We start from the raw sequence: 24,283 nt of genomic DNA, 5'->3' as shown, positions 1-24,283 counted from the left end.
TTCATAAGATTCATAGCATGAGGGCAGTATTATTCAAACTATTTCTTCCTTGCATACCAGAGTTTGATGACTAAGACAAATCTGAAGATGCAACAACAAGCTGCCAGAAGATGTACCAACAGTTTCACACAACAGCTACAATGAAAGCAGATTTTGCTGTCCTCAAAAGACATCTTTCAATGCCCTGTAATCAACTGATTTATTTATTTGTCATTTATAGTCCATCTTTCTCACTGAGACTCAAGGCGGATTACAGTGTGAGATTAGTACAGTCAATATCAGGAACAGTTCCATAAACAATGCCATAGGGTAAATAAACACAAGTTCACAAAGACATAGCATCAGTAGGAATCCAATACAACACAGTGGTGAGGTCTATGGTTCCTAACTTGTTAGCAGATCATCTGAGATCACCTCCCTATAATATACCCCTCCTATCTGAGTAAAAGTCCTTTTTGAATAATTCAGTTTTGCATCATTTGAGGAAAGCCAGGAGAGTGGCGGCTCTCCTGACCTCCTCAGGCAGGCCATTTCATAGGGTGGGGGCGACCACAGAGAAAGCTGTGTACGGGCTGCTGTCAATTTAGCCGATATGCAGGGGGCACCTGCAGGAGACCCTGTTTGGAAGAGCAAAGCTGCCATGGAGGGGCATAGGGAGAGAGGCAGACTCGTAGGTATGCCAGACCAAGGCCGTAAAGAGATCTGTGATAACCAATACCTTGAACTGAGTGTGGCAACTAATGGGTAGCCAATAGTGTGACTACAGGATGGGAGTGATGTTCATGGTCCTGCTCGCTCCTGATAGCAGTCGAGCCGCAGCATTTTGCACCAATTGGAGTCTCCTGGTTTAGTTTAGATGTATATTGCATTACAATAGTCAAGACTTGATGTTACCATAGCATGGATCTAGGTGGCCAGATCCAGCCATGTCAAAGTAAGAAGCCATTTTCCAGGCTAGGGAGAGGTTTTAGAAAGCATTTTTTGCAGCTGCCATAACTTGTTTTTCTAGTAATAGCACTGGATTCAGTATAATCCCTAGCCTCTTAACCAAGTCTGCAAGGGTGAGACGAAGGCAGGATTGCTGCCTTCCCAACAAGCATCACTTCCATCTTGCCTGGGTTTAATTTCAATTTATTCATTTTCAGCCATTTCACCACAGCTGTCAGGAAGCAATCCAAGATTTCTATTGAATCTTGTGGGGACCTGGATAGCGAGATATAGAGTTGGGTGCCATCTGCATATTGATGACATCCAACTCCATAGCTGTGAATGAGTTCTCCTAAAGGCTTTACGTAGAGGTTGAATAACATGGGAGACAAAGATTGCGCCTTGCAGACCCCCACAAGAAAGCTCCCATTCTGGAGACAGCTGATCTCCAACAGCAACCCTCTAAGTCCGTTCCATGAGAAATGACTTAAACCAGTCCAAGACACATCCTTTGATGTCCACTTGTGTCTCTGGATGCCTCAACAGGAATGTCATGGTCTACTGCGTCAAAGGCTACAGACAAATCCAGCAGGAGACAGTATAGTAGCAGTGGCCACTATGGTGCATGCCCTGGTTACATCTAGATAAGATTACTGCAATGCATTTTACATGAGATTGCCCTTAAAAAATGCTTCGGCAGAAAGGCAAGGTATAAATTTGGTAACATAAAAACATAGAGAATGCACAACTAAACCACATTCTGCATCTGATGAAGTGAGCTCTGGCTCATGAAAGGCTCATGTTGAAATAAACTGTTAGTTTTAAAGTCGCTACTGGACTTTTGTCAAATTGCTACACACACATGCAGCCCCCCACTGCAAATCACAATCTTTCGAGTCCTATCTTTTGCCTTTATTCCTAGAAATACAACAGAACAAAAAATGAATAGCCATTTAAAAAAAATAGTAAGCATAAGGCAGTCATCAACAGTCAGTTCTGAAAATAGAGATTATGTGTGATTTGCTAGGTAGTCTGCTTCACGTCACTCTTTTCACACAGCTGAGTTATACATGGAGCTAAAAATCTTCCGGTGGACTGAGAATGTGGATTATTCTAGAATATTTTGTTAGTGGGCTGATTAAGTTTGCATCTACTGTTCTAGTTTATTATCACTAGCTGGTTTTGCACAACATATTATCAAGTTGCTTGGGTTTAATGTATGATTATTTTTGAACTTTGTATAACTTCAGGTATCAGTGGAAACAGGCAGTTTACAATGATGTAAATAAGAAAATAAAATACTCTTTCCATCTCTGAAACTAATGAGGTCATTGATCTATTACCCCTCTATTCCAAAGAACTTTTCAAGTTTTTAAAAAATGATCCTGCTTTTGGGGTGAGGGAGAACAGGAGATTCTGCTTTTGGAAAGGAAGGAGAACAGGGAAAATGTAAATTGTTAAAATTTTGGAAATTGCTTTAAAACAAATTGAATCAAGATTGTGGGATGCATACCTCATTGTGATAAAGGGAAAACTGACTATGTGTATAAATGAATGTCCATAGATAATATTCTCTAATTGTTTAAAGCTTATTTATTTTATTTATGTCATTTATAGTCTGCCTTTCTCACTGAGACTCAAGGAAGATTACACAGTATGAGATTAGAACAAACAGTATTAAGTACATTTCAGTACAGTATCAAGGACATTTCATAAACAATACCATAGGGTAAATAGATACAAGTTTAAAAGACGTAGTATTAGCAAGAATCCAATATAGGGTAGAAAAAGTACTGAAGCAGAACATAATCAATTCTAGGACTAACATTAGACAACGGGGGATTCCGCATGATCAATTTTGATCGGACTTTCTGAGCAGTCATGCCGCGGTGGAGTCCTACGAATCCACTTCTCTCCGATTCCACATTAGGCTTTTGTTTCGCACATTTCATCGGCTCAAAGTCCATCATGCGGAATTTTTGACAGGATAAAAATCAATTCCTCATCGCTTTTTCCAGGGGAAGTGTCGAATGATGCACATCTTCATTTTTTTAAAAAAAATGTTCCCCCCAAAAAACGTTGCTACACATAAACATTGCATCAAACCAACACATTAGAAAAAAAATTCTCACAAAAAAACGTCGCTACACATAAACGTTGCATCAAATAAACATATTGGATAGGCCAGAGCACTTCCCGCCGATATTGTGGAAGTACTGGCTATTGACATTTGGAGGAAAAATTGTTACCAATGACCCCGTGTCTATCTTTCCTGCTTTCTTCGTGAGCAGTGTGGTTTAGTGATAGTGTTGTGTTGAGGACGGTCTCTTTCTCCCTCCATGAAATGCCTAGACCACTAGTTGAACGCTGAAGTCCCTCCATCACACTTTCACTCTACCTCAGAAGCTGTCAGCTGTCAGCGAGCAACAAGTAACAGATTTGGCTTGTTGTAAAATGGACCCGTTATTGGTCAGCTGTTGTCATGTGACACAGGATATGTTTCTGCATAGATTTGTAGAAACGTTGCAACGTTTTTTTACTTTTTTTAAAAAAAAAAAAAAAAGAGGGGAAGGGAAAGGGTAGTGGGGGTAGCTTAGAAAACATGATTGGCCAATCAAATTAAGTTGATTAAAAGGGCGAGAGAAAAGGGCAAGGGTGGGGAGAACATCAGATAAAGAATTCCGCATGATTAAAATCCCTAATCTGCTGCGCATGGACAAATAAGTCGGGGGAAAGCAGGATGGAAAAAAAACGGACAAAACGTGCAGTGATTTCGAATCTGCTGCTAGGATTGCCTTCCCATGTGTGGAAACACAAGAAAAAATCGAGGTCATTTAGAAGCTGAAGCAGGGAAAACCACTCGTGCAGAATCACCCACTATGGAGCACTGGTGGTACATAGGAGTACATATTTAAAGCAGCAGGTAATATGTAAAACAATATAGTTATGAAGTCTATGGTCTCTAACTCATTAGCGAAGCATCTTCCCTACAATACAGCCCTCCCATTTGAGTAAAAAGCGTTTTTGAATAGTTCAGTTTTGCATACGTACAGCTGAATAAATAATTTATGAGAAGCTTAGCTACTTACATAAACAAAAGAAAAGCTGATTCAGAGATGACACAACTTAACCAGGTTCTGGAACCAGTGCATTTCTGAATGAGAACAACCTAAAGAAAAGATAATTGAAAAATTAAGCTTTGGTATAGGGTGTATTTCATATTCGTAAATACGGCAACTAAGGCAAAAATGTCATAGAATGCCTTCGAAAGCAAAATTTTCATTGACAGCACTTCATTGAACCAAGTTCTAAGGTATGTGAACATTTTGACTGAAAGATGTCAAATGAAAAACATTTCTGAGAAAGAAACTTTGCAGAATCTATAAACCACACAAGATTCCTAATAACATAACATACTTCAAAGCATTAAAAGCCAACCCTAACAGAGTAATAATTTTTATGTTTTCTTAGAACTCCCACTGAATTCAAAGGTACAGGCTCCCATTACTCCCCTCTTGACCAAGGTTGCCTAATACAATCAGCTGTTGTGTCACCATTGATAGACTTTATATTCTATAACTTTCAATATTCATATTCCAACATGTACAGATATGAAAGGACTTAGTGCATTAGAAAGCATTATTACAGTTCCTTAGCATTAGAATGGGACTGCTAACATTATTGCAACATGATTATTCATTCTTTTTTCTAATAAATCTACAAATTGTATAGTTTCACAGTTCAATAACTTTTGCAGTTAAGCAGTCTCACAATATTATGCCTCTCATTTACACTATATATCAATTACTAGCAACAGTTTGAGGCCTGAAATATTCAGAGTAGGATACAAACTAGTGATTTTTCCACCTATTGCCCTCCTGTGACAGCCTGAAATGCCTGACAAAATCTTGCCCCTAGGGAAGGGGAGTATTTCAGGCTGCCACATGAGGGAGGAAGCAGAAAAACTACCTTCCACATACAGTTGTGTTTGTGGAAACCATAGTCTAAATCCAAATCTCGGTCTATAGGTTCTTCCTGCAATTTTTCATTGGACTTGCTGTTTTAGAGAATTTGTATGTCTTGGCACCTGTCACTTTAGGTACTTTCAGTGGAGACTGTAATATATTTAACATAAAAACTAAATTCTTTGATAAAGTAGCCATCCATGAACATATCAAATAATTCATAATTAGAAGACATTGCACTCACTTTAAATACCAAGCTAAATGAAGAATCAGACAGATAGAACAATGTGAAATTGAACAAGGACAACTACAATGTTATATAAATGCAGGTTCGAATGACAAGTTAGGCAAACATAACTTTTGAGGAAAAAAATGATTTTATAATGGTAACCAACATCACGTATGTCTACAAGTAATGATGCAACTCAAACACTAGATGTCATCTAAAGCTGCAGAAACGTTTCAAGGTCTCAGGAAGTTACCATTTTACCCCTCTGCTCAGAATTCATGAAGTACCATTCAGAGCGCTACATTTATCTTGACATCTCAGTTCATGGTTACTAACTTTATGGCTTTTTGACCTTTCTTCAGAAGTAGATTTTTTTTTAAAAAAAATGTATAGGATAAAGAAAATCTTAAATATCCTCTTGAGCAACATGAATTGTAACATTAAATTCTGCAGGCCATTTTTAAGCACAGAACAAAATACCAAGGTCCAGGGCTTTTTTTTTCTGGAAAAAGAGGTGGTGGAACTCAGGGGTTGCCAGCACAGGGGGTAACTCCTGGTGGGAGGTGGTGCCCCTAGTACCACGTGTGCACGCGCAAAGTGTGCACACACTTCCAGGACCGTGCAATGACATCACTTTGGGTCACTAGGAACAAGGGGGGAGTTTTTTAAATTTTAAATCACCCTCAGTGAAAATGGTCACATGGCCAGTGGCCCCACCCCCTGATCTCCAGACAGAGGGGAGTTTAGATTGCTCTCCATGCCATGGCGCAAAGGGTAATCTAAACTCCCCTCTGTCTGGAGATCAGGGGGCAGGGCCACCAGCCATGTGACCATTTTCAAGAGGTGCCAGAACTCCATTCCACAGCGTTCCAGCAGATAAAAGCCCTGCCAAGTTGTATTTCAATTTTTAACAAAAGTTTCAGATAATGGGCCATAAAAACTTGTCTAAAATTAAGTATATGTCAATGTGACTTGGAAAATAGATTTTCTATTCCTTGCCTCAATCATCAACCAAAAGGGAAACTGCAACTAAGAAATCCAAAGATTAAGATCTGGAAGAGCAGCCATAACAGAACTAGAAAAAAATCCTTAAAGATAAGCGTATCTCTCTGGGGACCAAAATCAAGATAATCCAAACTATGGTATTCTCCATTACTATGTATGGATGTGAAAGTTGGACAAAGAAGAAAGATGACAGGAAGAAAATTGACTCTTTGAAATGTGGTGCTGGAGGAGAGTTTTGCGGACACCATGGACAGCCAAAAAGACAAATAAGTGGGTTCTAGATAACATCAACCCTGAATTCTCCCTAGACGTTAAAATGACAAAACTGAGGCTACCATACTCTGGTCACATCATGAGAAGACAAGACTCTCCAGAAAAGTCAATAATGCAAGGAAAACTGGAAGGTAGTAGGAAAAAAGGAAGACCCAAAACAATATGGCTAGACTCAATAAAAGAAGCCATGTCCTCCAGTTTGCAAGATTTGAACAAATCTGTTAACGATGGGACATTACGGAGATCTTTCATTCATGGGGTCACATAGGTCATAGGTGACATGACAGCACATAATACGCTCATACACACAAACAATGTGACTTGCACTTTTTCATTTTTTAGCAAAATCGTAATGTGTGGCCATTTTGTGTAGAACCCAAACAGGATTTCAATGTCTTAGCTTTGCAATTCTTCTGCATCTCCTCTGTCCTTACAACCCACTTACTACAAATTGCTAGGCCTTTCCCTCATTCTAATGAATGCTAAACGGTCCCAAATTTATATGCCACACTAAGTATTTTTGGAGAATGCAGCTAGTAAGTTTTCTAAATGATATTTTTTTAAAAAAATCATATTCTACTATATTGTATATATCTAGTATATGAGATACATGGTGCAAAGCAAACAGATGTATAAATCTCAGTTTTCTTCAGTAGGATGTACTGTGCAAAATCCTGTAAATATCCTTCCTGGTCACAGGAAATAGAAGTATATTCCAATGACACTGTCAAAAAAGAAATGTATCTCAGATAAGAATATATTGCGTTTTCAGAATAATTGTATGCCTTCTTCTTCTGCATGCAGATAGATCCAAAGCTTATTCATACAACTATGTTTCCATCTGCAGTCTTCCAATAAGTACCTGATCAAATTAAATCAAAGTTTGAAGAGTGAGATATTAAGACATTTAGATTCCACTTCTTGATCTACATGGATCCAGAAAGTAGTTTACAATAGCTGAAAAGCACAATAAAATTGATCTAATTTTTTTAAAATTCAAAACAGCCAATAAAAACCACTAAAATCACAAAACAATCAGCAATAATTATCAATTAGTGCCAAAGAACCCAATATTTTAAACTTGGCATCTAAACTCTAACAGAGAGGAAGCATGCTGAGAATTCCTAAGGAGAGGAAGTTTTGATATAACTATTAAAAAGACCCACTAACTGCAAGTGATATGGATGGGGAAAGATACAGTGGTACTGAGGGAAAGGTGGGAAGGTAGAAAATAGCAATCTTCAAGGTGTTTTGTTAATTTTGCTCACTATATATTAACTGTAGAAAACAAACTGACTAAGGTTTTTTAGTGATTTACACAAATAACTTATTACAGTTCTAGAGAAGGGGAGTACACAATCTTTAAAAACTAAGTTAAAAATGAACCAGAGTATGAAGTGGCAGAGATATTACTATAGAGAAGAAAGGTATTAAAAGGTATGTAGAAGCCATCCCATGAAATAGTAGGGCAGCAAAATAATGGTCAGCCTCTAAGAAGTAAAAAAAAAAGACAGAAATACCTTTTGAAATATATAGAAAATTATTTGGGGCATCACTCCTAACAAATTACATCAGAGACACTAACCAACAGGTAGCCATGATATTCATGCAGCTCCATTCCAGACTTTACAAAACTAGATGCATTAACTAACTGAAAATGCTAAAAACAGAAATAAACTCTAACAGAAAATCCTTCTAGTAACAAAAATAATGTAATTGTTTGGTGGTAGAATAAAACTTCTTGGTTTCCAATGCATTGGGTGGTGAATATATTTGGGGCACAACACACAGCTTCACATTTATTGCACAATAAAATTATAGTCTGAAAAGACCCCAAGGACAACATACTATAAAGGTGTCTATATCAGGATTACACTGGAAAACAGATATTGTTTCTACGTACATATCATAACAATCTGATAGCCTAGTGTTTTGCAGTAACTAAAAGCATTTTTTTAAGCAACTAAGATTTTAAATGCTAACTGGAATGTGGGGTCCTATGTTTTGTTTGTTTTCATACAGTAACCTGCCATATTTTGTTAAGATGTTTTTGTTTTAGAGCTGTATTATACTAGCATTCTCTGCCTGTGACCACACTAGTTACACATTTAATCTCATGTGAAAGATTTGGGGTAACTGAGAAAACTGAGTATGATTAAACTCCCTTCCTGTGAAAATACCTCTAACTGCATTTTGGGCCAGTGCGTTAGCTAGGCAGATCCCCTCTCTACTTATAAAGAGGAAATTGGGGACAAAAGGGTGGGGGGGCAGAGAGATGTGTGACTGATTGACTTGGTGCGCGCTAAATGGAACCAATATAATATAGCAGGCAGAGGAAGCAGAACTAAATAAGGCCTTCTTCATATTCAGATTTGACCTGATGGCCCTGGAAGCACTAGTGGGCGAGCCTTGGATCCTCTTCCTCCATGTCCCAGGAGGGCTGACAATTCATGCTGAATTCTGACAAACAAGAAAGAGTGGATGTGGCAATCGAGCAAACCTACTCTTGAGAAGGGCGGGGTACAGAGACTAGACGCAGAGCTGGCTCGGGCTGCTACCAATCCACGCAAGTCACCCCTTCACCTGGGCTCCCTGATTCCCCCGCCGGCCTGCTTACTGCCCCCACCCGTCTGGGCCACCGCTACTGCCTCTTCCCAGCTTTCCCCCCAGAAAAGAACCAGGCCCAGAGCCTCTAGGCCCGGAGCCTACCTGGGACTGGGAGTGACCACGGCCTGGCACACTCGGTTCAGGATAGGACCGGAAAGGGGCGCAGTGAGGTAACGGGTGCCGAACTGGTCAGGGCCCGCTGCTGAAAAGGCACCCCAAATCCGACAACGATCGCCGCCACCTCCTTCTCTCCCTGCTGCCGCTCCGAGTTACTACCAAGGTTGACTAGTCGAGCACCAATCAGCCGAGTCAGGCGCTAGCAGACGAGTCCCGACTCCGAGCCGCCGCGAACGAGCGCCGAATCAATCGAGCAGGCAACTGGGAAGGAGGGGCAGTACTGACAAATGGAACCCAGAGAGCTAGATCGGGGAGCGCGGCAACCCTTGGTGGGAAAAGCATCTTGAAGGCGGAGGGTGGGATAAAGCCTTGCTGTCTCTGACGTCCTTTCTCCGGGTTCAGGGGAAAAACCAATCCAGGAGACAATGAGAAAAGAGGTCTGTTATCTCGTCTTCTCATGTTCTGCCTATCACGGTCATGTTCCTAGGGGGGTCTTGTGACTCATTTTTAAAAGCAAGAATCCTGCGTGACTTTCAAAAGACGGTTTGATAGTGATATAAGCAAACCTCTATTCCTTCGATATTTTTCAAAAACTGTTCACTTATCCCTAGTTTTCATGTTCAGACTTTCCTGTCTAATTGTATCCCGTGAGCTCTGACTCACTAAAGCTCATGCTGGCATAAATGTAACTCTGTAAAACGCCGCTGGACTTCTTTTAGACTTTCCCAAAACTGTCTTTTCCCTGCTTTTGTACTTTTTTTGCCTCAGTGAATTTTTGTCTTTTTCAAGAGACACTGAAGAAATTTAAGAGGCCTCCTATGAACATTTGCTTATTTTTGAGTAAATTCATTGATAAGCTGATGATAGCACTGAGGAGAGATTATGTGAAGAAAAAGAGATAGGGCTGGGATGTTTGCAGTGGTTTTCAGCATAGTAAGAATGCCTGGAAGACTAACAAATGAAAAGATGGGATACAAATATTTAAAATAAATCAATCACATAAGGATATGGAGCTGTATCATAGTGATTATGTGGTTGGGATGTGAATTACCACTGGTGGTTCAACTTCCATGATTACTATGAGTTTAGCAGGTAGCCTTGGCTCCCCAGCTGTATTGTGGGGATAATAACACCCTGTATACTGCTCTGATCTTTTAGACTAATTGGTCTAGAAGAGCAGTATATAAGCACAGTTTATGATGGTGATAGTGATTGGTGATGATGACGACAATGTTAGGGACAGTTGCTGAAAGCACTTGTACTGAATACCAAATAAAGGGTTATTTCAGATTATCCTACTGGTGACCAAGATGTTTCAGAAAATGTTTGGAGAGCCAGAGTGATGTACTGACTAGAGTGACAGACTAGATCTGGGTGACCCAGGTTTGATTCCCCTCTCTGCCATGGAAGCTTTCTGGGTGTCCCTGAGCCAATCATAAACTCTCAACCTAACCACCTCACAGGGTTCGTTGTGAGGAAAAAATGGAGGAGAGGAGAATGATGTAGCTGCTTTGGGTTCCCATTGTGGACAAAGGCAGAGTATAAATGAAGTAAAACAGAAAACATGTATTTACAGAGCAAATGCTGTATATTAACAATCCTAATAATAAATGCTGAACAATAGTCATTGTATGGTTGGGTGTTAAGATTGTAAAGCTAAAGCTTGCTGTATTGTTGAAGGCTTTCATGGCCGGAGAACAATGGTTGTTGTGGGTTTTCCGGGCTGTATTGCCGTGGTCTTGGCATTGTAGTTCCTGACGTTTCGCCAGCAGCTGTGGCTGGCATCTTCAGAGGTGTAGCACCAAAAGACAGAGATCTCTCAGTGTCACAGTTGGCAGGTCATTTATATCTACTCAGGAGGGGTGGGGTTGAGTTGAGTCATCCTGTAAGAGTTTCCCAGGGTGTGGAATGCTAATGGCGGGAGGCTTCACTGTATCCTGAGGAGGTTCTTTTGCATATGGATTGGGGCTTGATGTGCTAATCTTCTCTGCAGGGCTATTGTCGGGTATAGAGTGTTTTGTTAGCCTGGTGTTTTTCAGAACTGGAAACCATGTCTTTCATGTTCTTTTATTCTTGTCTGGATGCTACGCTTTGTGGTCCCGATGTAAACTTGTCCACAGCTGCAGGGTATACGGTACACTCCTGCAGAGGTGAGGGGGTCTCTACTGTCTTTTGCTGATCGTAGCATCTGTTGTATTTTTCGGGTGGGTCTGAATACTGCTTGAAGGTTATACTTTTTCATAAGCTTTCCCATCTGATCAGTAATTCCTTTGATATATGGCAAAAACACTTTTCCTGTAGGAGACTGTTTTTCCTTGGTTGTTTGATTCATCCTGGGTTTGATTGCTCTTCGGATTTCATTTCTGGAGTAGCCATTTGCCTGAAGTGCGTGGTTTAGATGGTTAATTTCCTCATTGAGAAAGTGCGGCTCACATATCCGTCTTGCACGATCCACTAATGTTTTCATTATGCCTCTTTTCTGTCGGGGGTGGTGATTGGAGTTTTTGTGTAAGTACCGATCAAGTTTACAAATTTACATCGGGACCACAAAGCATAGCATCCAGACAGGAATAAAAGAACATGAAAGACACTGCAGACTTGGACAACCTGAAAAATCAGCAGTGGCTGAACATAGCCTAACTCAAACAGGGCACAGTATCTTATTCCAGGACACCAAAATACTGGACAACACTTCCAACTACTTTGTCAGACTGCACAGGGAAGCCATTGAAATTCACAAGCATAAGCAAAACTTCAACAGGAAAGAAGAAACCTTAAGAATGAACAGAGCATGGTTTCCAGTTCTAAAAAACACCAGGAACCATTGTTTTACACATTTTGTAAAATAAACTTACAGAGTAGGAATTTTCCACAAATTAGTTTTGAGTTATTCTTTATGTCAAGCAATAAAAAGTTGAGCCCCAATTTTTGGCCACATAGTAGGGCTTACAATTACTAAGAAATGGAACTCTAGGTGGTTAATGAACATAATGGACTTCTTACGGACTGCTATGGGATGGTGCTGCAATAAGCTACACTGCTAGGGGAGGGAAAATCTGCTCCTTCCTAAGAAACCAAAGCCACTGGATATGTGTCAAGTGTAGACCCCACCCCAAATGATGTCCTTAACTATCCCTTTCGCCTTTCAGTTACATATGTCAGTGGCTGCATTCACTCTTATTGGGGAAAATAAACAACTGGCAGGAAGTCAACGTGGTGAGGAGAAAACATGCTCTACCTGCCTTTGACACAAAAAGCAGCCTTCACTGAAAGAGAGCCACAGGCAATTGTAATGCATCTTTTCCCAGGATCTTACAATTATGCCCAGCATAGTAATGACAAGCATTTTGCTAATCTGTCACACTCACAAGAACAGAGCCCAGAATAGAGCTGTGAAGATGAGTTGTCACAGCCCTTTGTGGGGGAGGGGAGAGTGTAGTCTGCCAGAAGATCCCCCTTAAAGGAGGCTTAGTTATCTGTGTTACTTTGTTTCTTGCAGGAGAACTGCTCCCTGGTGAAAAGTTTACATCCAAGGAAGGCATGTTTGAAATATGTATTTATTCAGATGTAAGCACATGTGTACAAGAACCAAAAGCATAGCAGAAAAGTCCTCCCTTAAGTTCTGATTTTTTTTTTGTCCAGCTCATCTCTTCATATTTGTTTCCTCTAACGCCTTATCTCTAGTTCCTGAACAACAGGCTCATCTTAGCTTCTCAGTGAAACAAATTTGAATTGAAGTGCAATACACAGACATAATAGAAAATGGCAGTCTATTTGGTCAGCAAGGAATGAAAACAACCTAGAAGCCTGGCTGAAAAAAATATCACATCCAAAAATCAAAGGTTTCCAGATTGGTGTCTATCCATCACAGATGATGTAGGGTTAGCCAGATTATAGCTGCTTCACTCCTCAAAATCTCCTACTGAATAATCTTTGACAAAATGAACAGACTATTTCAGGACACTGTCATGGTGGGATATATTCTGCCAACTGCAGAACTTCCACCTACAGAAGCCCCACATGCCCCAAAGAAAATAAATCTTCATGAACAGCAGTCCTTGTGCCCATGGAAACATTATTTAGAGCCAAGTCGCTCTCCGCAAGGCTTTGGCAGAACCCCTGACTGATTTCGAATTACTAATCAAAAAGGGTACCACTGATGCAAAGGGTCTTATATCTTCTCTTTATAAAATGTTATCAATGATTTCTGGATATAAAATATTACCATACCAAAAGGCTTGGAATAAGGATTGCAATATTGTGGTAACAGAGGAAAAGTGGCAAAAACTGTGGGGCAATTTTATATTCACCACCAATATAATAAGTATCAAGCTACAAACTATAAAACTGATGATGAGATGGTATTTGACACCATCTAGGTTACAGCATATGACTCATTCAATCTCCCCTTTATGTTGGAAGGGATGTGGGAGTAGAGGGACATATATGCATTGTTGGTGGGATTGTATCTATGTCAAGCAGTTTTGGAGTAATGTACTTAAATATATAGACAAAATGACCACCTACCAATTACCCCTTCAGCCGGAGGTGATATTACTAAATGATTGGCATGATATCCCCATCCCAAAGCGAAGAAAAGTTTTAATAGCTCAACTGTTGGCAACGGGTAAATCCGTTCTCACGGCAGCCTGGAAGAGAGAGAAATGCCCAACCATTTCTAACTGGTTACTGAAGGTCTGGGATCTATTTATTTTAGCTAAGTTGACTGATTACACCAAACAATGCAAAACCCCAGAATACAAATCACAATTTATTGAATTTTGGTTTCCAGTTTTAGAATTTCTGTCAACGGATGACTACACTAAAAAAATTGTTAAATCTAAAGATTGTTTTGATGTTCTACTTAGTTTGTAAGAGTGTCTTTACTCAAAGTGTACAAGTCTCTAAGATGATGGTGCTATATTTTTGTATTTACAACCACTCAGATTGCCTGGACAAATGTTAACCACCTGGTTTCTTTGTTTCTTTATGCATGGTGTTGATTGTTCTTGTATTTTCTTATAAATACAATAAATATATATTAAAAAAAAATTTAGAGCCAAGTCTATGAACTCATTTATCTGATTTTGCTGTCTCAGATTAATGTTCCTTATTCATGGACAGTTTTAGAATTTACTTTTTAAATATACTTCTATAAATATATGCCTTTTGAAAAACCTAATATACTTCAACATGAAAATAATCATTTTTCATAAGAGAAAGGATCCTTCACCATTCTGTCACATATATACAGCTGATGTTGGATTTCTAAAAAGGCACACAACAGTGGGAAAGGTTTATTGGAAAAAATGAATGTTTATGTAATTTTTCACTATGTACAGGTCAAGTCTGAATTTCAGTCTAAACCCCATTGTTTGGAATTTGATTATACTGTACAAAAGATATTATTACATTCTGCAATGCTTAAAAATATCATAACATTCTCCCAGCACAATTGTCCGTTCTAATCTCATAATGTATCTGTGATGCACTGCCCTTCAATAATACTGAAATTAAAAAGAGCATATATTGAAATAGTAAACATTCATGGACTCAGATACAGTATGAACAATGAACCAAAGATGAAAAATGTTCTCCAAACACAAAATTACTGTCTCTTCTCTGATACCTATAATTTTCTTCCTAGTTCTAGCTTTCCAAAAATCAAGATATATTATTTATGTTTTCTGAATTTTCTCTTAAATCAGACTTGGTATCTATCTCATTCTGCTAGCTAAAATGAGTGAGCAGTAATTCCTGATGAACTCGATCGGCTTCAGAATCAAGCGATTCCATATGCTCATATTCTTCCTCTGGCTGTTCCATCTGTCCTACAGTTGGGGAAGACCACACATCCAGCCCATGCTCAAGAGAGATGTTATGAAGCACACAACAGGCCAGGATTATGTGGCTGGCTTTTTCTGGAGAATACTGCAGGGTGCCCTTCGACCCATCAAGACAACGAAACCGAGAACGCATTGTTCTAAATGTTCGTTCAATTACATTGTGAGTGGCTGAATGTGCCATGTTATAGCGGTATTCTGCAGGTGTTTCAGGGATATGCAGCGGGGTCATGAGCCAAGTACGAAGAAAGAAAGAACTATCACCTATTGGGAAAAAAAGAGAGAGGTCAGAAACCAAACAGGAACAAAATATTTCGTTTCATCTCCAATTCCTGATAACAAAACTGTTTGAGGTCAGTACCCTAACAAAGAACACAAAGTTAAAGGCACTATAACACTATTCCTGTTTCTTTCTAATGAACAAACATGCAGCTTGTACTTTCTGTCCAGAGATAGGTTAGTAGGACATGAGCACAAGAACATGACAAGTAACTAGTTTAAACCTATCATGAACAAATTCACTTGTGACTTCTGGATTGTGCCTAGGAGAACCAGGTCTCAGAGAATACTTCCATTCATGGTCTAGAGTAAATATGTAAGACTAGCACCTCAAAGAATATATTTGTAAAGTGAACTCAAGTGATGGTGTATCATAAAATAAAAACTGGGTGTCACGTTCTCCCACATATGTATTTTTTTCACCCAATTATCCAGATGATAGAAGCTGGTACATTTGTAAATAAAAATAAAAATCTGTAACATTTAATGTTACCCCAGAGTTTCTGGGGTAACTTTCTGGCCCCGATTTGCTTTATCTTTTGTAACTGTTATACTGCACTTAGCAATTTTTGATACTAAATAAATAAATAAATAATCTTTATAGAGTTTAGAGAGTTTCATAATTTAAAAAACCCTCTTAGGTTACATATGAGTAAGCCGCACAAGTTCCACTGAACCATCTTTCAAAGAGGACAATCACCAGAATGAACTTACCTAGAAGCCAGCCATCTTTGTGCAGGCGAGCTTCAAACTGGCTCCTAAGGGCTGACTGTTGCAGCACAGTGCAGTCCTGCAGGCTGCCTGGCCAGTGTGTTTCCGCGCTCAGTAGCATTCCTCTGGCATCACATGTCATCAAACAGTTTAAAGAATGAAGGCCCTTTCGATTCACATATGATAAGTCCTCTGCATTGGGTGCCTTTATTGCTACATGAATGCAATCAACAAGTCCTAATACTCCAGGCATACCTGCCAGCCCATAGAAATCATCTTTCAGATTTTGGACAGATGCTTCATCTTCTGGGAAATGAATGAACTGCGATGCCCTCTCCACCAGCGCCTCAGTAACATTGGCAACACAGCGGCTCATAGATGCTTGACTGATGCCGATGGCATCTCCCATACGAGCCTGGAAGCAGCCAGAAGTATAAAAACCTAGTGCAGCAAGAATTTGTGTTTCTGGGCTGATAGGCCTGGAACGCTGGGTAGGTCGAGAGAGATTGGCACCTAGAAGATCCACCAGATAGTAAATGAATTGACGTGGGAAGCCATACATGGATACCAGATATTCGTCAGTAACATCCTCCAGTTTGAACCGATCAGGTGTCCTGTGTCCACGCCCATAAAGTAGGAGATCACAATCAAGAACTGCTATGGGAACGGCCATGTTCAAGACAGATACCTTGGGATCAGTTTTTCTTCTTGAACTTTCTTCACTAAACTCACCTGCACAACAGCCAGAAAGGGGAAAATTCAGTTCATAAATGAAAATATTCTGTCTTTTGCTACCATCATCTTCAGTCTGGCTCGGATATACAAATAGGCCTACTGCCTTCAGTGGCATCATGTTCATGATAAGACTTTAAAATTAACTTTTATGTGGTTCACTTCTCTGTTTTTATTCTACTTGATGCAAAAATGATGCAAGCAATTCCCATAATACAAAAAAGAGAAATATAATAAACTTTCCCACAGTTCTATTAATATTTCTGATTCTTACCAGATAAAGTTTAACTGGAAAAGATGAGAATTATGTCTCCATGGGACTCTGCTATGAATCTCTCCCAGGGATCCAATGAGTCATGGTAATAGTTCTGGCCAAGTTCTAATGGAAACATTTTGAAGTTGGCCATAATTTTACACAAGGTTATGGAACAGATTTCACACTGCAGAAACACACAATTAGTATTGGTCTGGGGTCATATTTAACCTTGCAGTTGTAGAATACATGAGTCACAAGCAATGAGTTTTGTGTTTATGTTCTATCTCAGAACCAGTTAAGCAAGTCTAGAGAAGTGTTTTGCTTCATTCTTAAGTGGTACATAAAATCAACTGGCTGTACCAGACCTCAAGCATGACACTGTAATACTTAAGTGACACTTAAGTCAAGGAGGAAACCTTAGAAACATGCAGCGCTGAAAAGTGGAGCATTGCTTTGTTGTCAGTTTTGTTCTATAACATGTTAACTCCCACAAGATTCCCACTGATGGGAGCCCACACAAAGGCCAGAATTTTAAGAAACTGATCAAGAAACATGCACATGTAATACAACTGGGCATCCAAAACATGACATATACACAGAAAGGGAGGACCCAGCCACTCCCTTATTAAGCAAGTCAATTCATTTACAGCACAGTCCTAAGAAGAATTACTCCAGTCTAAGCCCATTGACATCAATGGACTTGGTGGCAGCATTACAGCAACAATAATAAACAAAATAATAAAACATGAAAATCAATTCAATTACTTTTAAAAGTAGCAATATCTAATATGGATATTAAATCAAATTCACAGACTGAAACATATGTTTGATAACATAATATTAGAATGCTCAAAATCCAATTGGCAGTAGCTGACATAAAGACAGCAATTTTAGATTATCCCCAAATTTTCCCCACTCATTAAAGTTCAGTGATGAAGACAAATATACCCAAGGGGCATTTTAGCAAGAGTAAGTGACAGCAATTCCTCCCTAGGGTTGCTGTTCTGGAGCTAATCTGGTAACTGCTCAGCTAGTTTTGTTCCAGATATATAATGCTATAGTTCAAAAGGAACCGTATTGTAATGGCCATCAAAAACATGGCCTCTGTTCTCAGTATTTTACTTAATTTGTTAGATGATTCCTTCACAAGACGTACCTCAAGGTTATGATTTTGCTTAACATATATAAGCCACAGGGAGAATTTAAACATCATAAAAGCCTATAAGTCAATCTGTATATGCATCACGTAATATACGTTTTATCAAGTATTTTCTCCCCCAAAGGTCCAAATGTGTTCAGCTTTCCTCCAAAAATCTATAATGATAAAATTAATTTACCTGAACAGCTAGAAGTTCCTAAATAAGGTTTTACAGACTGTTCATAAAGTTGGGGATTAGATAAGCAGCCCCTGTGCAGGTAGACTCAACAGGACTTTCAAGAATTTGTTTTGGATGATCTCCAGATCACTGATGTTATAGAATTTACAGAATTCTGCTCCGGAAAGCATTTGTGCATGCACCATGAAAATATGTAATACCGGTAGTATCAGCTCATTTTCTTATTTGTGACAGAAATTTGCTAGTCACATGACTGTCCAATGACCATCTGGGCAGTGAAGACTGTGTACCAAAAACCACTATCTTGGTCTGCAATCATGAGAAAGAGAGTGCACACTTTTTCCTGGAATACATTTGTGAGCATTAATTCCTGGCGTTTCCCTTCACTATCTTTTTGATGAACATCAACATCAGTGAGGAAATTTAAATAAAAACCATCTACCCCAAGTACAAGTGGTGTAAGCTTCTGTCTCAACCAATGCCCTCCTTGTCCCACATTTACACTCAAGTTTCTCCACAACCAAAGTACTATCTGAGGGAAAGATATTTTCAACTGAATGATGATTGAGCAATACCTGTGTAATAAATCCACAACCTGAAAAGTCCCAAACATAAAGTTTTGTGCCATTAATTGTATTTTATTTACTTCATTTATACCTTGCCAAGGTCATTCAGCAAGCTATCATGGCAGAGTGGAGATTTGAATCTGGTCTCCTAGATCCTAGTCAAACTACCCACTCCACCATACTGGCTTTCCTTTTTCCAATAATAAATATGAAAGTTGTCCAAAATGACACCGGTGTTGGTTATTCAGTAATGGACAAACCAGTATATCCACTTAGGAAGTTTACTCTTGATTTTGAAAGGCAAAGACCATGTTAACTAATGTGTTCTTAATACCCACATTTGGAGACGAATACATGGAAGAATACATAGAACTGTAGCAATGTCTGAGCCTATCTAGTCTTGTAATGCATGTTAGTGGTATAATGTCTACAAAAACATAACTGGTCTGTCCAAGCAAACTGTATGTGAGGCCTGGCTAGGGGATTCTCTCAGACTCTCCACTTCATCCAACACAGTGGTATGAGTCAAAAGGGTCTTTATTCAGATAAAATTCCCTAGAAGTGCACTGATACATAGAGACTGCCCAGAATGCTGAAGTACAGTCTTCCCCAAGAGGTTATACTCCAGTTCCCCTCCCCCAGTCCCAGGGCCGGATCTAGGGTGCCCGGCGCTGGGGACAACCCAATTCTGGCCACCCTCATGTGCGCGCACAGCACGCGTGCGCGCCCGACACTGCATGATGACATCACTTTGTGACATCATCACGCAGGGTGGGCGTGCCGCCAGCAGAGCAGCAGCTGCACCGGCAGCTGGGAGGCCACCCGTGCCACTCGCCTGCCTCGGCTTGCTGCGCACTCCCTGTCCTGCAGAGCAGGCGAATGGCATGGGCGGCCTCCCAGCCCTCCGTGCCACTCGCTTGTCCAGCAGGATAGAGAGTGCACGACGAGCTGGCCTGCAGGCAGGCGAGTGGCGTGGGCAGCCTCCCAGCTCTCCGTGCCATTCCTGCCCAGCTGAGGGGGCAGCCAGCTTGCCACATGCTCCCTGTCCTGCTGGGCAGGCAAATGGTGCAGGCAGCCGCTCAGCTGCCCGCACTGCCACCGGCGTGCTCCTGGTGGCTGGCAGCTGCGCCCGGCGCCCCCTCTTTGGCAGCGCTGGGGGCAGACTACCCCCCTGCCCCCCTCGATCCAGCCCTGCCCAATCCAAACAAGTCAGTTGAAGTCAGCGAAAGTCATGCAAAAGATGCCCAGCCGAAGTTCCCATGCCTGGTTCCCACACACTACCAGCTGCACTGATAAGGTCTCTTAGCAAAGCATAGCTTAGCAAAGCATAGGCTTAGTGAAAGAAGCTATATTACAGGAAGAAAGCCCATCCTCCCCCCTCCCCCAAGTAGACATACATTCACAGGGCAGGCAGACTGGCTTGCCTGCCTGACACTTTACTGTTGCTAAATTTTATGGATGTCCCTAGCAATCTTACCAAATGTTCATGTATTTTGTCAAGGTATGGCAAAAAGTTTGTTCACAATTTCACTTGTAAGGAAAAACAAAAATGTTTGTTTGTTTGTTTATAAATAATATATAATGATTTATATATCATTTAAGTATATCATTTATATATCATGTTTTCAAACCAATATTCTCTACTTTAATTTCACACCTCTCTTTTGGATGTAATATAGATATATGTAAGCTACATATTTGTAACCTTTGAGTTATTCTCAAACTCCCTGACACACTCTTGGATTAAGCCATCAGGAATCATTTTTCTAAAGAAGAAAGCCTTGAAGATGGAAACAGCTAGCTATTCCGTGTAAGTATGAAGAATAAAGGTTGCTTATGAAGATAACCCTACATGAATATCTTTAGCAGGTTAGCTGTCCTCACAAGGGGTTGTCATAAAGGGCCATTTTGAAGGTATGTTTTTCCAACACTCACCATTACATAGCCTGAAAATTCTTTTCATTATAAAATCAACGATGCTTGTCTCTGAAGTCTGAAATTTAGCATGGACAAATATATCTGGCAAAGGATACAAATTTCAGAATAATCTGCAAAAGGATAGCTAAGCAATTGCAATTTAAAATATTTGCTTTGATTGTATTTCCATGTTTGCAACTTATTTTTTTATCCACTCAAACCATAATTTCACCTTTGGTTTGTTTAAGCTGCTTCTTCTCAGAGAGTTTTCCTTGCATGAAAAGCAGGGAGCCTCTGAATTAAAGAGGATGTCCACAAGACATCAGTTTAAAGGAAGAAACCGCAGGATGGCTTGCAGATAAACCATCTATCTTGATACTGTCTCCATTGTTAATACAGGGAGGAGGCAGTTAAGCTCTGATTTCAAATGCCACAGGACAGTTTTGCCATTCTTTAAGCAGGTTCTCTGGAGAGATGATGCATGTTTTATAAATAAAGTGAATTCCCCTCTCCCTTTTAAGCCTTTAGAAGCCTTTTTTTCCCTTTCCCTGCTGACCTGCACCGTAGCATTACACTGCAGTTTGGAATGAAAAGGGAAAGTAGTGTTTCCTGGCCAGGGGCGAGGTGTGGTGATCCTATCCACTTTTGTGCATGCAAAATGGAGGAAAAGGGAAGGAAGGGGGGGGGGGGAGAAACAGCAACAAACAGTATAGAAACGAGTATGTGTGGACATCATTCCTATCCTACTTGCTGCTCCCACTATAGTGCAATTTTATATCCATGTCTGGAAGCAGCAATAGATTCTATTAAAAGATAGAGAATATTCTAGGGATCCTGCGCTCATATTTGGTAAAAATCCAGTATATTCTTAAATTACAAACTTTTATACTACATATTTTAATCAATCAGAACTAAAGTACAGGCAATTATTCAGCATAAATAACCTATATATTCTGACAGCAGAATGCAAGCGTGAAGACCTGTCAACTGCAGTAGTATTGCTATGGAGGAGGTGGACATGTACTTCCTCCATTAATGAGTACTGTTATTTCCTAAGAAAGCATACAAAATCTATCTTAGCTTCAGGGACCAAACCTGCTCATGTGTGTGGTTTGTATTTTGTAGTGGGGGAGGGACTTTTAAAACTAATTTTTAAAACACATAATTGTATGCTGATCTAATGGGAAGGGCATGTTGCCTAACAAACCAAGAAACTATTATGCATTCATTATTCTGTCAATGACCAATCATCTTTTTTTGAGAATGCTTTGTTTGCAACAGCGATTACCTCTAATACTCAGTGACAAAAATATTTTTTACTCCATCTGCTCTATGTATGATGGCAAATCCTGCATGCTGTATTTCCCTCTTTCTCCTCACTCCCTTCACTTTTTCGCTCCAGTCACTTATGTGATGCAGAAATGGGCAATGAAAATGATAAAGCATATGAAACATTTTCACTACGAGGAAATAAGAGGTATGAATTTTAAGTGAGAAAAAGGGGAGACGTTATAGAAGTTTAAAAATTATGCTTAGTGTGGAGAAAGTGAACTTTTCCTCCCTCTCCCATAATACCAAAAATATTTGGAGTTATCCAATTAAGCCAGAAGACAAGCAAAACAGAAAACAAAACAAAAGGCAGTCAAGAGGATTTTTAAAATACATTATTAACTTAGGGAATTCATTGATGACCAATAGAGGTTTTTTTTTTTTTTAAGGATGTGAAAAACTCATGCATGGGTCCATCAATGAGTTTAGCCATGATGGCAAAAGGAAACCATGTTCAGACACAAGGTACCTCAAAACAAGAACTGCTTGGAAGGAGTAAGCAGATTATTGCCTGTGTGTCCAGCTTGCTGGTTTCCCAGAGGCATCTGGCCGACCACTTTGGGAAACAGGACACTGAACCAGATGGTCTGATTCAGCCAGAACCTCTTTATCTTCTAGTGTTCTGACAGAAGAATAAAAGCAGTTTCTACAAAATTCTCATAAGAACCAAAATCCACATAATAACCAGATAGCACCTGGTTATGACAACAACAACAAAAAATGTCAATCTCTTTTTTAAAAAAAGTGTCCATAGATATTCAATGACATTTTTGTCAACATATTTTTTCCTTTTAAAAAATTAGGGGTTTTAGCTATTTTATTTTCTGATTTTGTTTGTTTTAAAAACAGTTTTAAACTCCCACCCCCCAGATGACAAAAAACAAAAACAGGAGGGGACTCTGCTGCAGAGATAAGCTTTGTGTGATTGCCCTGTACACTTTCAGCACACATGCTGAATCAGCCTATTAATGGAAGATTACACCATGCATGTCCACCAATCCAGAGCTGCTCATGCAGTTGCTACTTCTTCACCTTCATGTTCTTCTGTCAGAACAGCAGACTAAGAGCATTCTTAGGTACATTTTCTCAGAAGTAAGTTCCATTTTATCCAATACGGCTTACTTCCAAGAAAGTGCTCTTAGGATTGCAAAACAGACACCCAGGGGCACCTTAAAGACTAGCAACATTTATTTCAGTATGAGCTTTTGTGAGACAGATACAATGAAGACAGCAGCCTAACAGTGCACTCTTAAATAGAGTTCTAAGTCCACTAAACTCAAAGAATGTAACTCTGCTCACAACAACAACACTGTTACTCTGAATAATTTGTTACCCTCTGGTTGACTAAAATGTTCACTGGGAATTTTTACCGAAATTGTCTAAAATATAGTTCGAATTTTTGACTGAATCTAAACTAGCAAAAGGAAAATATATGATTTGAGTGGACAATTACAGCTTGCAAATATGGAAATGCTGAAAAAAGAACAATTATTTTAAACTGCAACATAACTATATTCCATGGGTTTTTCTGAACTTTTGCCTGATATTGTATCCCTTAATGAAGTCTTTCATACTACATTTCTAATTTCTAGGACAAGCCTTTTTAATTTCATAATGAACAGAATTTTCATGTAATATGATGAAAAACATACTTTGAAAAAGACCTCATATTTGCTCCCTGTAAATCTGGCTTCTTGTGTGAGTTTTTCAGGAAGCCCATTCAGAAAGGACAACTTACCTGCAAAGATCTCCTATGTTTGTAACCGAACAATTGTATTCATCATTAGCCAGCCGACTAAAGTTAAAGCTGAGGTAGAAAGAAAACAATAGCAATGCGATCGTGGAAGTGGTTAAGCTGCATAATGAGGGCAAAAGAAGCAGATGAAGGATGATAACAAGGTTTGAGGGCCATCGGTGGTATAGCGCTGTGAACAGAAGAATACTACGTGTTCACCTCCCACTCCAGCCCGCAGATATACCTAGCAGACAGTTGGGTCCCCAGTGTTCTTCCCCGGCGCCCGGACAGAGAGGAGGAGCTCTGGTCGCACTCGCGGAACCTAGGCTTCTCATTCCCCAAAGCTGATTCCTCACGAAAGTGGGCTTTCTCGTAGACCCTGGAACTGGACGCTCCCTCGTCTGCACATCGAGCCAACCCGAACTTCGCAGTTTGCCCCAAGTCGACTAGAGAAG

At 39.8% G+C, this 24,283-nt stretch overlaps 2 protein-coding genes across 5 annotated transcripts in view; both read right to left on the bottom strand.

Annotated features, from left to right (window-relative positions):
- Positions 1 to 9,267, bottom strand: part of AMBRA1 (autophagy and beclin 1 regulator 1) — a 405,622-nt gene extending 396,355 nt beyond the window's left edge. Inside the window, exons 1-2 of the mRNA XM_054971604.1 lie at positions 9,109 to 9,267; positions 4,017 to 4,096 (exon numbers count right to left, since the gene is read on the bottom strand). The gene's annotated coding sequence lies outside the window, so the exon portion shown is untranslated. The remainder of the gene's footprint in view (positions 1 to 4,016; positions 4,097 to 9,108) is intronic.
- Positions 9,268 to 14,432: 5,165 nt separating this feature from the next.
- On the bottom strand, positions 14,433 to 24,128 carry HARBI1 (harbinger transposase derived 1). Of its 4 annotated transcripts, none has more exons than XM_054972097.1 (3): positions 24,073 to 24,128; positions 15,960 to 16,688; positions 14,433 to 15,230 (listed from the first exon to the last, which is right to left on the bottom strand). In XM_054972097.1, the coding sequence occupies exons 2-3, from the start codon at positions 16,627 to 16,629 to the stop codon at positions 14,854 to 14,856; spliced, it is 1,047 nt and encodes a 348-aa protein (XP_054828072.1). In that variant the 5' UTR covers positions 16,630 to 16,688; positions 24,073 to 24,128; the 3' UTR covers positions 14,433 to 14,853. The 4 variants fall into 4 exon arrangements, with proteins under 4 accessions (XP_054828072.1, XP_054828073.1, XP_054828075.1 ...); XM_054972098.1 differs by lacking the exon at positions 24,073 to 24,128 and adding an exon at positions 23,832 to 24,055; XM_054972100.1 differs by lacking the exon at positions 24,073 to 24,128 and adding an exon at positions 18,282 to 18,313.
- Positions 24,129 to 24,283: the final 155 nt, after the last annotated feature.

The sequence above is a fragment of the Eublepharis macularius genome, chromosome 2 (assembly GCF_028583425.1).
Source record: "Eublepharis macularius isolate TG4126 chromosome 2, MPM_Emac_v1.0, whole genome shotgun sequence".
NCBI lineage: Eukaryota > Metazoa > Chordata > Lepidosauria > Squamata > Eublepharidae > Eublepharis > Eublepharis macularius.
The sequence above is the reverse complement of the archived record's forward strand: the minus strand, read 5'-3'. Positions and strand labels throughout refer to the sequence as shown.

What these genes read in the sequence shown, in the direction of transcription:
- HARBI1 (XM_054972097.1), bottom strand. Translation starts at nt 16,629, where the DNA reads ATGGCCGTTCCCATAGCAGTTCTTGATTGTGATCTCCTACTTTATGGG. An exon ending in CAAAGATGGCTGGCTTCTAG is followed by an intron (nt 15,231 to 15,959) that starts GTAAGTTCATTC and finishes TTTTCCCAATAG; the next exon opens with GTGATAGTTCTTTCTTTCTT.